Source organism: Phodopus roborovskii, unplaced genomic scaffold, assembly GCF_943737965.1.
Source record: "Phodopus roborovskii unplaced genomic scaffold, PHOROB, whole genome shotgun sequence".
Lineage (NCBI taxonomy): Eukaryota > Metazoa > Chordata > Mammalia > Rodentia > Cricetidae > Phodopus > Phodopus roborovskii.
In genome coordinates, this window is record NW_026125052.1 from 15,906,393 (window position 1) to 15,922,580 (window position 16,188).

General features: G+C 51.0%; 1 protein-coding gene across 2 annotated transcripts; it reads right to left on the bottom strand.

Moving 5' to 3' along the window:
• Nucleotides 1-6,554: 6,554 nt before the first annotated feature.
• Nucleotides 6,555-15,982, bottom strand: Dhx58 (DExH-box helicase 58). 2 transcript variants are annotated; one of them, XM_051176577.1, is made up of 13 exons: nucleotides 15,914-15,982; nucleotides 15,607-15,775; nucleotides 15,203-15,404; nucleotides 14,704-14,894; nucleotides 14,041-14,157; nucleotides 13,419-13,545; nucleotides 13,090-13,281; nucleotides 11,373-11,626; nucleotides 10,594-10,743; nucleotides 10,341-10,502; nucleotides 8,986-9,176; nucleotides 7,273-7,369; nucleotides 6,555-7,023 (listed from the first exon to the last, which is right to left on the bottom strand). In XM_051176577.1, exons 2-13 carry the CDS (start codon nucleotides 15,772-15,774, stop codon nucleotides 6,838-6,840), a joined length of 2,037 nt encoding a protein of 678 aa, XP_051032534.1. In that variant the 5' UTR covers nucleotide 15,775; nucleotides 15,914-15,982; the 3' UTR covers nucleotides 6,555-6,837. The 2 variants fall into 2 exon arrangements, with proteins under 2 accessions (XP_051032534.1, XP_051032542.1); XM_051176585.1 differs by having other exon boundaries at nucleotides 15,901-15,959.
• Nucleotides 15,983-16,188: the final 206 nt, after the last annotated feature.

The window sequence follows — 16,188 nt, forward strand, 5'->3', positions numbered from 1 at the left end:
TCTTCAAAATAAAACAACACAGACACAGAGACAGAACCACAGAGCCATGTAGCCAGAGAGAAAAAAGTGTGTGTGTGTGTGTGTGTGTGTGTGTGTGTGTGTGTGTGTAAGACAGAGACAAAGACAGAGACAGAGAAGCGGGGAAGAGGAGAGAAGACAGCACAGAGACGGGGAAACAGGGATGGAGCACACAGTAGGACAGCAGGGAGGGGCAAATGCATCCATAGACTGAGGCAGAAGGAGGCCCCCCAAAAGCACACAGACAGGCAGATCTAGTGATTCAGGTCCCATAGTCACTCCTGGAGATGAGGTGCTGAACACCAAGTGCCTCGGGAGTTCCAGGACGGTGCCACTACTGCCTCCTATCTCCAGGCATTGCAGGTACCTGGCCTCCTGCCACCAAGTAAGTCAGCCATTGGCCACTGGAGCAGGTGACCACCCAAGATGAATAAAAAGGCTCTGAAGAGGGAAGGGAGAGCTGAGTGTTAGAAGGTCATAGTGTGCACACACACGGTAGGGCATCAGTGTTGGTGTGCAAGGGTGTCACATGAGACTTAGTGCTCAGGGATGGTTTGTGAGCCAGGTAGCATGCTGGGTGAGTGCGCACATGCATGTGGGTAGGTGTGTCTATTTCTAGAAAACCCTTGCAGTGTTAAGGAGACCAAAGTGGCAGGTTGGTTCCCAAACAGCCCAGTAAGAATCATGACTGAACGGAGCTGGTCATAAAAGAGGTGTGGCATGCCTTTGCTTTCTAAACCGACCACATGTCTAGGTGTCACAGGGCACTCCACAATAGCCTAGAACAACATGCCTTGTATTTCCATCAGGGCTGATCTAAGCTACAGGCTAACTGACTCTCAAACTCCTGAAGAAGATGCTCCTCCCTGGCTGTGCATGTGAGAGGGTGTGGTAAGGGAGGGTGAGGGGGACAGGAGGCATGGATATTCACCCTTGCCTTCCTCCGATCTAGTTTCCATTCCTCTTGTTGCTGTGTACAAGCTTATTTCTGTCCTTGCTTCTTGGGAGCAGGAAGTGCCCCATCCTTGCCACGCTGGGAAGAAAAGCAAGCTCTCTTCCCTTCCCTTCCCTCTCAAGCATCATAGGACATTTAAAAAATGTTGCAATTTTTAGTTAGAGAATGAGGTCAGGAAGCCCAAGGGGGGACTGCTTATTGGTGACACCTGACAGTTTTCATTTCACCTTGAAACTCCCTCCTTGTCTAGACATGTGTGGCCCAAGCCCAGCTTTATGGCCACTTTACCGGGGGAGAAGAGTATAGAGATGGAGTTAACCAAATGGCACATGGGGCCACAGAATCAGCCAGGCCCCCCATCACCTTTGCAGGGCACAGGGCAAGGTGACAGACACAGGTCTAAGTGTCTTAAAGTTCTAATGGTATGGTGCCACAGGTCTGTAATCCCAGCTACCTGAGAAGCTGAGGCAGGAAGATTGCCTCTTAAGGCCAGCCTGAATAACTTTGTCAGATCCTGTCCCCAAAACAAAACAAGACAAAAAGGGCTGGGAGATGACTCCATGGTAGAGCACTTGCCCAGCATAAATGAAGCCCTGGGTGTGATGTCCTGTACTGCGAAATAACAACAATAATATATATTTTAAAGTTATAGGTCTTGTTAAGGAAATGTCCAAGTTTTTGAGATAAGGTTGCATGTATACCAGTTTATCTGAATCAGATAAGAGTTCTGATCCCTCCTAAGAGTTCTGACTCTACCTCCTAAGTTCTGGAATTACAGGCATGGCCCATCGTACATGGTTTTATGCAGTGCAGGGGATAGAAGCTAGTCTTGTGCATGCTTGGCTAGCACTCCATCAACTGAGCTACACCCCCAGACCCATGTTCAATAAATTATTTTCCATCCCCCTGTCTTGACAGATGTACCATCGTGGCTACCTAGGAGACCAGGCTTAAGTTCAGGTTTTTCTGCTTCCTGTGAGGTGAGTCTCACACCAGAATGACTTCCCAGTAGAGAGATGACTTCATTCTCACCCTGCTCCAGCCATCCCTGCCTTTGCTACACTCCCAAGGCCACAAGGGCCACCCATACAGACACCTGGCCTCAGTCTACTTCCAGCCACAGGCCCTGTAAAATAATATGCTAGGCAAGCACTCTTCCAGCTGAGCTCGGTCCCCAGCCCTGAGACTGGTCCTGATGCAGCCAGAACAGAGCACTTGGAAGCACCCGAGCATGCTCACTGCCTCTCTTGCCCAGACTGGCCTTCTTTGGTGGCCACCAGAACTACAGCCAGGGCTTGAAGCTCTCCCTCCTCCACTGGAGGGCAGCTCCGACAATCCCCACGCAGGATTATTTGTCTTCCTGGAAAAAACCCAGCCTAGTTTGATCTCAACTAGTGGATTTCTGGAGGCGGGGAAGGGAGGGCAGGGAGGTGATGCCAACAGGGAACTTTCGTCAAGTTGGGTCTCCAAACCAGAGTTTCTTCTATCTAGGCACAGCCTCAAGTGACCCCTACAGCTCCCTTGATCCTGCCTCACCCTGCAGATGACAGGCAACATGGATATGGTGGCAGAGCCAGGAGGAGGTAAGAGGTTCTGGACAGCAGAGAGATGGGAACCAGCAGGGGGCCGGGGCTGGTAGGGGAGGAGTGCAGGGCATCTCTCTTTCTGGACAAGCTTTAAACATGTTCCACCCCACCTCCACCCCCTGCAGACTGGCTTTGCTGTCCTACCCAAGAGGGGACACTTAGACCTGTTGAGCCGTCACCAGGCACCAGGACTGTGCTAAGCACTCTTCATGTGAATTCTCACTAATTCCCTGCAGTCACCCTGTTGGAGGGGGGGCTCTATCCTTATCCCCACTTTCAAGTAAGGAAGCAAGTTCAGAGGTAGAGGTGATAGGGCTCAATGCTAACCTACCTAGAAGTTCCTCTTTCCTATAACTAACTCCCTGCCTCCCAGAAGCAGAAATGGTCAGAAATGAGCAAGGGCCAATGAGATAGCTTAGCAGTACAGGTACTTACTGTCAAACCTGATGATCTGAGTTCAATTCTCCAGCACCCAAGTACATGGTGGAAAGCAAGAAAGAACTCCGGAAAGTTGCCCTCTAACCTCCACATGCCAACCACCCCCCCAATTGAGGAAAAGTTTACTGGCGATGGTGTGTGGGGAGGAGACCATGGAATGAAGAAATCTAGATGGTCATGAAAAATCCTCTCTCCTAATCACCCCTTCATTCTATCTGAAGACTTGTGATGATCTCTGGAAGGTTCCTGGATTCTTGGCTGGGACCAGGTGGCAACACCCTTACCTTACTCACTTCCCTCGGTCCACACCCCAGGGCTCTTTGCTTTACTTAAGTGGACCACAAGGTCCCACGTTGCCTCTCCTTTATGGCTTAGGGAGCCCCGTATCACAGGTAGGATAGCTCACACTGTCTCTTCCAGAAAATCTTCCCTGAAGTCCTGGGAGACAGAATGCCACCCTAAAGTCAAATCCCACATGACAGGGCATGCCTACCTTCATCTCCACATCCTGACCCAGGACCCGAGACAGAATGGACCTGCTGAGCTTGGGCAGGTATTTCCTCACACACATCTCCATCCTGCATCTGTACCCAGGTGCAAAGGATGCAAATGACCCAGGGTCACCAGGAAACCCAGGTTCCACTCAAGGAGGCAACAGCCGTCATCTCCCCTGCCCCCCAGAACAGAAACCTTTCAGGACATCCCATCACACCAAACCGCTGTGAAAGATACTACTCTGGGACTCATACAGGACACTTGGAGTGACGAAGCACCCCTGCCGCACACCTACTGCCCGATGCTGTCTTCCCCAGCCCTCGGACCCCTGGCAGCATCACCCACATCCTTCCTCATAGTTTAGTCGCACACGCTCACCGCGCTCAGACAGAGAAAGTCTCTGGGGGTCCCCTAGGATGCGGACAGAGGACAGGACAAGGAGCTGCTTTATCCTCCCGAGCTGCCCTCGAGGTCCTCAGCGTGGACCCGCCAGCATTGCTTGTCTTACCTGCAGGGAAGAGACTGCCCTGCGGTGGCCACCTGCTCTCGCCTGGTTTGCTTTGCTTCGCAGAGGCTCTGGGCTTGCGGCTGGGACTTGGCTGGACGGGGGCGGGGCCGAGCCGGGAGAGGCGGGGTCTCCTGTCCCACCCCAGTCCTGGCAGTGAGGAGTCTGTAGGCACTTTCAGGTGGCAAGTAGGGCCAAGAACTGGTTTCTTTTCTTCTCCCCCGCTCCCCTTTCAAACCGGCTCTTGTATAGCCCAGGCTACCTTGAGTCTTAGTCCTTCAGCCTCCACCCTCCAAATGCCAGGTTGTGTGTGCCACTGTTCTTCATGCTTGCTCATGCTCTCTCCCCCCTCCCTCCCCCCTTTTTCTTTTATTTTTTTTCTTTTCATTCTTCCTCCCTCCCTTCCTTCCTTCTTTGTCTTCCTCGTCTTTCTCCTCTCCTTTTTCTTTTTCTTAAGGCAAAGTTGCACTCAGGCCTGCTTGGTCTTGAACTAGTCAACTAACATCAGTTCTTCCTCAGCCTCCCAACTGCCAGGACTACCCGCAATGAGCCACCGCAGTAGGGTCCGAACACTTGGGGCCACCTGACCTTATCAAATTCCTTCTTTCAGACAGCCTGCTCCAGATGCTCACAAGCCTGGCTCCATCAGAAGACCCCAGCCCAAAGCAGCAGACTTGCCTGAGCCTCCCTCCCCCACATCTGAGCCTCTCACAATATTGAAGGTGGATGGAGATAAGGCCCCTCCTCTAAAGGTCAGCTCCCAATCCAGGCCTCTAGAGGGATGTTAGATGCCCATCTTTTTCCTCTCTCCTTGCAACACGGGCCTGCCCCCACCCCCTAAACACCCTCGCAGTTCCCTCAGCTGTCACTGTTTAGCGCAGGAACGACAGGCGTCCAGATTCCGTGAGTCCAGCCACATTCAAGGCCATTGAGCTTAGCACTTTCTGCTCCTCCCCCACCCCCAGTCGCTAATTTTATTGGCCTGTAAAAGGCACGCTCCTGGGCGGGCTGGCGGGGGTGTGGAGGGAGGGTGGGAGGCGGTGACTAACTCAGGTCTCAGTGTGGAGTGCACATGCAGAAGGCAGGCGCCCACGAGGAAGGACGACGACTCCCAAAGGGGCCATGGACAACTGGAGGGGAAGAAGGGCTCTGAGAGAGGTTTTACTCAGACTAAGACGGATGTCCAAAAGAGTGGAAGAGAAATTTTAGTCCTCAGCCAGAAAAGACTCGGAGAAGAGAGAATGAACTCTTTTCCATCCACTCTGAGGCAGCGCAAGGATGAAGTAGGAGAGATGAAGGTTGGATGGCAGGAAGAACCGTCATCCTTCCGTCACATCTCTACCCTAACCTTTCCTCCCCGCTTGAAGGTGACTCCTGCCTGCTGGGCCTCTTACTACAGAAATAGCCCTTTCCCTGAAGAATCAACCTAGATCCTGCCTCTCTTAAAATGAGAACAAAAAAAAAAAAAAAAAAAAAAAAAAAAAAAATCAGGCCTTTGCAATTCTCCCTATTCCTTGCCTACCTCATCCTAGCCCTCAAATCATCGGGCTCTCTTCACCTGGGTGAGAAGGGGAGATAGGAGGGGACAGTGGGGTTAGGAGCTGTCACAGCAAAGAGGGGACACACAATGGCCTTACCTTCTTGAAGGGCCTCAGACTGAGGCTTGGTAGATCTGGGGAAGGAACCCAGGGCCTCTTTTGTGCTAGGCATGTTCTCTGCAACCTCAGATTTATCCTGCTGATGACCTACATGAGGGTCCCCCCACACACACTGGATCTCACACACCCATGCTGGTCTCAAACTCACTATGTAGCCCTTGAACTTTAACTACAGTTATTATTTGTTATGCATGTGTGATGTGTGTGCTCATGAGTGCACTATGGTGCATGTGAGAGGCTCAGAGAACAAGCTGGCAGAAGCAGTCCTCTCCTATGGGTAGGTCCTGGGGACTGAACTCAGTAAGGCTTGGGGGCAATACTTTACCTAATGAGCCACTTCACCAGACCATCATCCTGTTCCTACCTCCAGTGCCCGGATTCCAGGCAGGCACTACCCATGCTAGCCTATGAGATTCTAGGGATCAAATCCTGAGCTCTGTACATGGTAGGCACTCTAACAACTGAACATCATCTCCAGTCCCAAGGGAAATATTTTGACATTAAAAATGACTGCCAAGCTGGGCGGTGGTGGTGCACGCCTTTAATCCCAGCACTCAGGAGGCAGATGCAGGAGGCTCTCTGTGAGTTCGAGACCAGCCTGGTTTGCAAGAGCTCGTTCCAGGCCAGCCTCCAAAGTCACAGAGAAACCCTGTCTGGGAAAAAAAAAAAAAAAAAAAAAAAAACAGAAAGAAAAAACAAACAAAAAACCAGATTGCCAAGCTGTTAAGTGTAGGGACAGGGGTAGAGGATAGGACTTACAATGAGAACAAAGACAATTGTGAAGGTGTGTTTACATCTTGATTAGAGGAGGTATGTGTAACAAAATGTATTGAATTGCACATTATTAAGATGACATTTATTTTCCATCAATTTTACTTCAAAATAAAAAAGACTACACGTTTTCTATCCCATTTTAACATTTTTAATTTTGAAGGGCTTCAAAAAGAAAAACAAAAAACCCAAAAGTTGCCTAGGGAGGGATGCTGTGACTCCTAGTACAGCATGGCTTGTCAATTCTCCTGCATTGGTTTTCCAGCTCCATCCAATGTATACAAGAGTATCTGGGGCAGAATAATGGGTACCCTGCTACCCACAACTAGAGTATTACCCAGGGGGAGAAGAATGGCTTCCTGGACTATCCTGCCCCCTGCAGCCTGAGCTAGGTACTACAGACACAAGGGGTCAGTCTAGAGAGAGGTCAGACAGACTCTGGGCACAGTCCTGCAGGATGTCAAAGTCAGGGACTGAAAAGGGCACCCGGGACCACTTTTTGGACTGAATCCTCCCGTGAGGGGTCTCCAGGAGCATGCTTCGGATTTTGAGCACCGGTAAGGTCACTGATTTGTAGATCATCTGCAAGCCCCAGACCTGGTGGTGGAACAAATGGCAATATCTGGGTTTCTGTCCTCAAGCTGGACTTCTGTGATGACCAGACCTGTATCTACCACGTGAGGCCATCATGCAGTGGACTCCCTAGGACAGGACTAGAACATGGACTGAGGGCCTATCACAACAGGGCTTGTTGCCACTCTGGGTGAGGGCCTCCTTTCCCAGATAGAGGGTCTCTGCAGTCTGGGGTTGAGGTTTCTTTGACCTGGGCTATAGTCCCTCACTTACCTCTCCACAGTTACTGCAGCTAATGGTTCCCCCAGGTCTCCAGTCTTTGAAGACCTTGTTAATGACCACAGGCTTCTGGGAGATAGTATAGTAGACCCTAGAGGGGATGAATAAACAGAGCCCTTTTGGAGCCCCTGGCCCCCAGACTTCACACCCTGTAGCTGGCTGAGCTCCTGCTGTGAGATCAGGTTTTTCTGCCTATCAAGATACAGAACATCCCAGAACCAGGAAGTCCCAGAACTCAGAGGTTCTGCCTGTCCTGTCTGCACCCAGTTCCCATACCCAAGCTTGGAAACTTTTTTTCCTCCACATGAGTGATTTCAAGTTTCCTCATGGATCTCCTCCTCCATCCTCATTTCCAACCCCAAGCCACCTCCCCCCACCTGATGGAGTGCCCTAGAAACATTCATTCCCCCTGACATTCCCTGGCTCAGAGTTCATCCAAGGCTCCTCACTGCTTCCTGGATACAGGTTTAACTTTCAGGCCCAGCCTTCAAGGTGCTCCATGACCCGGTCTGTCTCCATCCTGAAGCCCATCATTTCCTGTCCCTCCTCTCAGGGTAACTGTGCTCCCTCACCTCTGCCTAGACTTATCTTCCCATGTTCAAACCCCACCACCCTTCAAAATGCTCCCTCAAATGGAACCCGTATGAAGATTCTTGGTACCGTGGCCTGACACGTGGGAGGTTGTCTAATAAACGGTTACTTAATGAATGTCATAAGCAGAAGTAAGGTGGGATATGGGGTGGGGAGCTAGGGGCGGGGCTCAGCAAGAGATCGAGAGCCAGAGCTGTGCAATTTCATTTAGCTTGTGTATGATAGATCAGGAAGGTGCTTGGGTGCCACCAAGCCCCTGTGGGGATCCAGAAGGTAACTTTTGGGAGTCTCTCCCTCTGCTGTGGGATCTGGGACTCAAGCTCAGGCCATCTGGATTTTGAGGCAGGGTCTCATGTAGCCCAAGATGGCCTCCAACTTGCTCTGTAGTTGAGGGTAGCCTTGACCTGCTGCCTCTATCTCCAGAGTGCTACCACATCCAGTTGTTGGGGATGGAACCCACAGGGCTCTGTGCATTTTAGGTAAGCGTTCTACAAACAGAGCCACATTCCCAGCTACCCTGCACCCCCACCCCACCCCACCGTGTCTTTTTATTTTTTTATTTATCTCTTGAGACAGGGTCTCTATGTAGCCCTCATTATCCTGAAACTCACTATGAAGATCAAGACCTTTCTCCTTTTGAGTCCACCCTGGCCTGGAACTCTCTGCGTAGGTGAAACTCCTACCTCCAAGGTATTGGAACTACAAGTGTGCACCATACCAGATTCTTTTTTTTTTTTTTTTTTTTTTTTTTTCCTTTTCCTTTTCCTTTGAGATGGAGGCCTTTCTGTTGCTTGGCTGGCTCTGAATTCCAGGGCTCAAGTAATTCTCCTGCCCCAGCCTCCTGAGTAGCAGAGACAGGCTTCCTCATCTGACAGTTGCACCTGTCTTGAATGTCCCAAAAGTGGGCAGGACCAAGGAAGTTAGTTTGTAGCTAAATTCTTTGTATCCTAAATCCCAGTTCTCTCTTGGTGACACAACAGCAAGATACCACATCTCTGCTTCCTCACTCCTGGGATGGGCTGTGGATAAAACCTGCTTGCTAAAACGCTCTTTAGTCTCCTACACCCTGCAAAAGTCCTTTCTCCTCCTGCCAGCCACCCCCCCCAAGGCTCTCACGAGAAGTTGGGGTTCACATTGACGTAGTGGGTGCCCTCCACCTTCCGCAGGTCACTCCCGTAGCCCATAGCGATCATACAGTTGATGCAGAGGAGTTGCACCTGCTCTGCTAGGAACTGCTTCTGCTGACTCTCCCGATGGGCTGCACGTGCTGCACGCTTAGCTAGAGCTGCCAGCTGCAGGTCCTGGATCTGGGGGGCGGGGCAGTGGGGAGGAGACACGACTCAGACATGGACACCAAGAGATCCAACCTCAGGAAAACTCCCAGGGCTCCAAGAGACTATTTGACAGAAGGGACTTGGTTTTGTTTTTTGAGACAAGGTCTCTTGCTGACCTGGAGCTCCCTGGCCCAGCTAAGCTGGCTGGCCAGCAAGCTGAGAGATCCCTGTGTCGTGTCTCAGTGTTCCCAGAGCTGAGGTCACAGGACTGCTTTGCTGTCCCCAGGTTTTTACTGGGCTGGGAATCTGCATTCAGGTCCTTGTTCCTGTGTGGCACCTTACCTTCTCATTCCCATGATTTCTGAAGCTTTGTTAACAAAAAATATGGGGACAGTCAGTGAGGTGGGACAGACTTAACAGACTCCCTGGAGGGGGCTTACCCTCTCCGAGGAGCAGATGGGGGGGGGGCAGCGGGAGGAGATAAGAAGGAGGAACTAGGATTGGAATGTTAAAAATAAATTAAAAAAAAATTTTTTTTTAAAATATGGGGTCAGGGGACAGACAGCCTTTGTGCTGAATCTATGTGATCCCCTTGGAAAATGTCATGCAAACTTTTATTTTTTTAGTCTGTCATGGGACAACAGGAGTAAAGAGGATGACTTGGACGCTGCCTCAGAGATTAGTACAGAGTCTTTGTTTCCTTTCTATTTCCAGAAGGGCTCTCACAAATACACAAAGTATCTGTCCTCCTCCACCCCAATTTTTTTTTTTTTTTTTTTTTTTTTTTTTGAGACAGTTTCTCAGTATAGTTCTGGCTGTCCAAGAACTCACTTTGTAGAGTCTGATGGCTTCAAACTCACAGAGCTCCATCTGCCTCTGCCTCCGAAGGTGCTCAGATTAAAGGTATATGCCACTACTGTCCATCCCTGCCCTTGTTTTAAAAGACAGAGTCTTACATATCTCAGGCTGGCTTCAAACTTGCTGTGGTAAGCAAGGTTAAGGGCAAATCTAGAACAAGGCCTGTTTCTAAGGTTATGTGGAGGACAGGCACTACCATCTCTGGCAGCATTACCCTGGCCTTGATCTTTCTTTGCACAGTATAAAAGTCCCCTGGGTGAGCCAGGAGGGGACCCCAGAAGTGGGTGGATGCAGTCAGAGCCTCAGGCTCTCACAGGCTGCAGCGGACTGCCTGCTGACCTTGGCCTTGAACTCTTTGGGGTCCATCTTCTGTACTGTAGTCACTGCCTGTTCCATCAGCAGCTCTAGAGCCTCATTGGTCAGCTCCCTCCGCAGCTCCCGGCTGCCCTCTGTTGCCACAAAGGAGTACACACTCTGATCAGCTCGAGCACGGCCCCGGGCCTGGAGTAAAAAGTGAAGCGGAAGTGGGCCGGGGTTCCTTTAGGACCCTTCCAGGGCTGCGGGGGGTGGGGGGGGGAGGGCTTTAGAGTACCTGGACCATGGAGATTTCATTGGTCAGGAGCCCATAGCGTACCACCACACTGCACTGGGCGATGTCCAGCCCCTCCTCTGCCACACTTGTGGCCACCAGAAGGTTCAGGATACCATCCCTGAACTCCTGGATCACCTCTTGCTGGTCTTTCTGTGGGAAGGATTCGGGGAGCAGGAGAAGATTTATATGAACTCAGAGTCCCAACTCTGTCCCCAGGTATCCCCAAGATCCTGTCCATCTTAGTGATCCCAGTCCCTAGGGACACACACACTCTTCCCTGCCTTATCTTCCTTCTTTTAAAAGGCAGATTCACACGTATCTCAGACTGTCCTTGAACTTGCTGTTATAGCCAAGAATGACCTTGAGCTTCTAATTCTTGTCTCTATCATCTATCTTCTGAGTGATGGGATTACAATGTACCACCACACATGGCTTATGGCTTTGTACTTGTTAGGCAAGGATCCTGCCAACTGAACTGTAGCAGTATCCTTTTCCCTGGTGACTTCTAGAAGTCCCTGCCTAGCCCCTCTTCTCCCACAAGGGATCCCGTAATTTCTGACCCTCGGCTGTGAGAAGCCATATCACCCACTCTCTTTTCCTCTTACTCCTGGATCCCCCTGCTACTCCATTCCCTGGGACTCTCAGGCTGGGGTTGGGGGTGGTCTCTTGCCTGGGAAGATTCAACCCCTCCATCCCCAGAACCCTCCTGCTGTCACTCTGTGCTGATGACCCTGTTCCCCCTTCTCCCCTATGAAATGCCTCCAGCCAAAAATAAACACCTGGGTCATATGTGTGCTCTGGCTGGTATTCCCTGCTCCAATCAGCATCTGGGCCTTGATGTTCACATTCTGTAGGCCAGGCTGCTGCCAAAGCCAGAGCAGGAGAGAGTATGCACTCTGGCGGGTTCGGGTGAAGATGATGCCCCGAGGGTGGTTGGAACTCCCAAACTGCTTCAGCAGGATCCCTTCAAGCATCTCCAACTTTGGGTTCTCAGGACCATGAGCCGCTAATTGGGCCAGTGCATTCTTATGGTCTGAGAACACAGAGACAGAGACAGAGAGATGAGGGGCTCAGGCCTGGGTGTGGATAGGTGTTTGCTTACAGGGACAGAGCTGTAGGACGGGACACCTGGCTCTGAGCTGTCCCAAAAAGCACACTAAAGGACACATTTGCCACTTAGTCTCAATGCAAGCCTTACATGAGACATTCAGTATAGAAGTCATTGCTCATGTACCGCCCACCAGCACTCCTCAGATCTGCCCTAGGACCATTTATGTTTGTATGTTTTGTTTGAGACAGGTCTGTGTAGACCTGGCTGTCCTAGAACTTGCTCTGTAGACCAGGCTAGCCTCAAACTCAGAGATCCACCTGCCTCTGCTTCAAGAGTGCTGGGATTAAAGGAATGCCACCATTTGGCCTTTGAGCCTTATAAACCTATTCCTGATACCAGGATAACTTCAAGCCAGACTTTTCTGGTGTGTGTGTGTGTGTGTGTGTGTGTGTGTGTGCCAGAGGCCCATGTCACTCAAGGTTCTATCACTCAAACCTTATTTTTAAATTTCTGTCTTTTTTATTATTTTGTATGACCATGGCATGTGTTCATGGACATGTGCACCATGGCACATGTGGAGAGAGTACAGATTCCATTCTTTTCTTTCCCCTTACATGGGTTTGAGAATCAAAAGTTTGTGCAGCAAGAACATTTACCCACTAAGCCATTTACCTTATTATTAGTAGTATTATTTGTCTTTTAGAGATAGGGTTTCTTTGTATGGCTTTGGAGCCTGTCCTGGAACTTGCTTTGCAGACCAAGTTGCCTTTGAATTCACAAAGATCCACCTGCCTCTGCCTCCAGAGTGCTGGGATTAAAGGTGTGCACCACCAATGCCTGGCTATTATTATTGTTGTTATTTGTGGCAGGGTCGCCCACTGAAACCAGAGTTCACCTGTTTGGTGAGGCGAACTGTCCAGCAAGCCCCAGGGATCCTAGTGTCCCCACTGTCCCAGTGCTGAATGACAAGTCTGCTGCACCTGACTTTTAAGTGGGTGCTTGGGATGCAAATCCAGGTCCACGCGCTTGCATAGGAAGCCCTTTATCTATGGAGCCACCCTAAGTGGTTGTTAAAATATCTGTTGGGGGGTACAAGATGGCTCAGAGAGAAAACTATATTAAGCCTGACAACCTGAGTTCAATCCCTGGGACCCACATCAGGTGGACAGAACACACTTCACCAAGTTGTGTCCTCTGACCTCCACGAGTGTCTTGCTTTGTCACATGAACTCACATGAATGCACACACCTTCCTCTCCCCCCACAAAATAAATAAATGTAATAAGAAATTAAAATATAACCTGAGTTAGTTTTACTGGTTTGCAAACTATCACACTTGAGGAAACAAGTCTGTCATACCAGCAGCCTTGGGTTTTGATTAAGAAAATAGTCCCAGCCTCAACTGACCTTGAGCTCTCAAGCAGTTTTAACCCCATTATGCCTCACCGTCGAACATCTCCAGGAGCCAGCGCTCAGCATGCAGCATCTGGGTTTTTGTGGTGCGCTCTCTGTGGTAGAAATCTTGCAACATGTCAAGAGCGTCCTGTGCGCGGACAGTGTCGTGGATCAACAGCGCATCATTGTAGCGTCTCAGATGCAGCGCATACACCCGCCGTTGTAGAAGTCCAGCCTCCGCCGCTGAAGGCAGTGGGTGCAGAGTTAAAGTTCCTAGGCTCTTCTGCTCTTAAAGGTTCCGCCCAGACAGGCCCTGCCTGTAGAAGCTCCGCCCCCGAAGGCTCTGCCCAAGGCCAGCCCTCCCAAGCTGCAAATCTCACCAGCCTTGCTCAACTCCACCACCTGCTGCTCATATGTCTGGGTTCCGAATTGCTGGGTCAGCTCAGGCATTTCTAGTTGCTGATGGATTTGGTTCATAAGCTTTTTAAGCAAGTCTCCAAAAGGGTCCTGAACAAGAAGGAGTGAGGGGATGAAGGAATTCCCAAACACATGGAAGGGTTAGGTACCATGTAGGGCTCGGCTCAGTACATTTCCCTTGACTGTCAGAACATCAAAGGGCTGGCCTGCTGGGTGTGAAGCATCATGGTCAGAGAGCTTCTGCTGTCTCACTCACTTTATATCTTTGCCCCGTGGCCTGGACACAGTGATGCAGAACCCTGCTTCAGCCTGTCATTATAGACATCAGACGTGAAGAAGAGAAAGGTCCAGCCTTGACACCAAGTAGCCCAGGTTCATGGCTTGGTAGCACCATGAGCCAGTCTGAACAGTAGGCTATGGACCTGGGCTGCACGTGCCTCAAAGCGCAGGAAGGACAGGCAGAGTCTCAGAGGCACAGGCAAAACTCCTGACCTGACAAGACCTGGGGAAGCTGGAATCAGGGCACACGCCTATGTTCCCTAACTCTACACCAGATGCCAGCTTGACCTATGACTCCTCACGTACCTCTCTGCGCCTTTGGCAGAGGTCATACTGCTTGCAGGGCTTCGGGTTGTGCTCCAGCAGCTGGGAGTGGTAATTCTCCGGGGACATGATGCGCCACGCATCCAAGTTGGCACAGAGCTGAGGGAAACAGAGACAGCACCGTAAAGAGGAGTCAGGCAGAATTTTGAGGGGGTGGGGTCCTGGCTAAGAATAGGAGAGCCTAAGGCAGGGAGGGGCATTGGAGTTGGGATTCCTCTCCAATAAGGTGGAAAGTGTGACTGGAATTACTAATATTCCAGGCACAGGTGAGAGAGAGGAATGTAGATGGGAATGAACACGAAGAAATCATTGAGAAATAGCAAAGAATTCGTAATTGGAACACACCAGGTAGTATGAATGAACTGCTAAAGCACTAAAACTGGTGCTATGACAGGGTCGTGGGGTTAACCAGGGGAGACTGTGACGATGACAGAGCTGCTGTTCACTGAATGGTGGGGGAGGGGTCAGATGCGGGAGGTTCAAAAGCAAGGGCTTTCCAGGCAAAAGGAAGAGTAAGATCAAGGTTCCCTTAGCACAATATACTCAAGATGCTGGAAGAGATTGGCGTAGGGCTGGGGAGAGGCCAGGCAGGCAAGGAGGTCCCTAGTGGATCTATTGTGGGAGGGCAGCAGAGGCTCAGCTGACCTGTAGGATGTGGTCAATGGCCCCTTGGAGCTTGGTGGCCCTGCCAGTGCCTGGGGAGGCCGTGAGACCCAGCACCTGTGGAAGGTGCTTTGCTTTCTGCAGCTTTTGCTCTAGGTACTGGCTCAGGATGTTGTTGTAGACCGTGTCCTTGTGGGTGTGGTGACACTCGTCCACCACAATCAACGAGAACTCTGGGGGCACATGAGGGACAGTTGTGAGCCTCACCTGGCACCTCTTCCAACAGGGTTGGTTTGTTTTGTGAAGTCCCCACTCTTGTCTGAAAATTCCCTCTTCCTTCCCAACTTAGGGCTGGGTCCCTGACAAGGAGCAGGCAGGGATGATCCTCATTGTACAGATTAGGAAATTGGGACTCAGCTGGGGAAGGGGTTTGTTTGCCCAGAAGTATGTTTCATAACCGGGATTCGGCTTTGGCAATGGGGGCCACTCACTCCCACACTGACTGGAGGTCTTAGGTGTTCACAGGGATCCTGCTTTTCACCTGTGAGCTCCACGTGTTCCTCCTCTTCCGGGCTGACCAGGGCCAGCTGCAACAGCTCTGCTGTACAGATGAGCAGGTCATGGCTCCGGGCCATTAGGCCAAAGCCAGCTCGTGGTCCCATGTCCCCACTCAGGGTTGTCATGGTCCAGCGTTTATCCAACATGCGCCTGAACTCCTCAGCGTGCTGGTTCACCAGGTGCACCTGGGAGTGATTAAGGGAGAGAGCCTAAATTGGGGTGGGGGTGAGACATGGCAGTTGTTGGAGGTTGGGGTGGTGGGAGCTGGGAGGAGTAAGGTGACCCCTTCAGGACGTCGGTGGATCCTGGCAGCATGGTAGTCTGGAAGAGAACCACAACAGCCGGGAAGAGCCAAAAACCCTGCTATGGGAAGGGCAGACCACTCACCCTGTTGACCAATACCACCACTTTGCCTCCGTCTACTGTCTCTAGATGCCTCTTGGCCACAAAGGCAGCTGCCCGGGTCTTCCCGGCGCCCGTGGGCAGCCATATAATGATATTCTTGCCCTCTAGAGCGGGCAAGATCACTTCCCACTGGTAAGGCCGCAGCTCCATTCTGGAATGGCAGAGGGATCAGAACCCCTGCCTTCTAACTCCTCCCCCTTCTCTGCCAGCCCAATCAGCTGTAGAAGCTGCCCTTGGCTTGGAACTCCGAGCCTTCATGGAGGTGGGGCACCTCACCATAGAAACCCACCCGGAACCTGCCGTGGCCAGGGTGAGGTTGGGAAGAGTAGCTGATCAGCTTGCTCTCTGCTGAGCTCTGAAGTTCTGGAAAGCCCGGGCTGGCAGCTCAGTGATTAGAAATGAAACCGAAACAAGGGGGAGGAGCCAGATGAGCTAAGCACAGCCCATCCTAGCCACTTTAAATAAAAAAAAAAAAAAAAAAAAAAAAAAAAAAGATGGGGTGGGAATTATAGTTACAGACAGCACTGAGCTTTCATTGCTTTGGGTTCTCTACCTCAGCTTTTT

Excerpts from the sequence above, each read along its gene's own strand:
- Dhx58 (XM_051176577.1), bottom strand. The coding sequence starts at position 15,774 with ATGGAGCTGCGGCCTTACCAGTGGGAAGTGATCTTGCCCGCTCTAGAG. Across the intron at positions 9,177-10,340 it reads CCAAAGAGTTCAAGGCCAAG|ATCCAGGACCTGCAGCTGGC; the intron begins GTCAGCAGGCAG and ends CCCGCCCCCCAG. Across the intron at positions 7,024-7,272 it reads GCTGCAGTAACTGTGGAGAG|GTCTGGGGCTTGCAGATGAT; the intron begins GTAAGTGAGGGA and ends TTCCACCACCAG.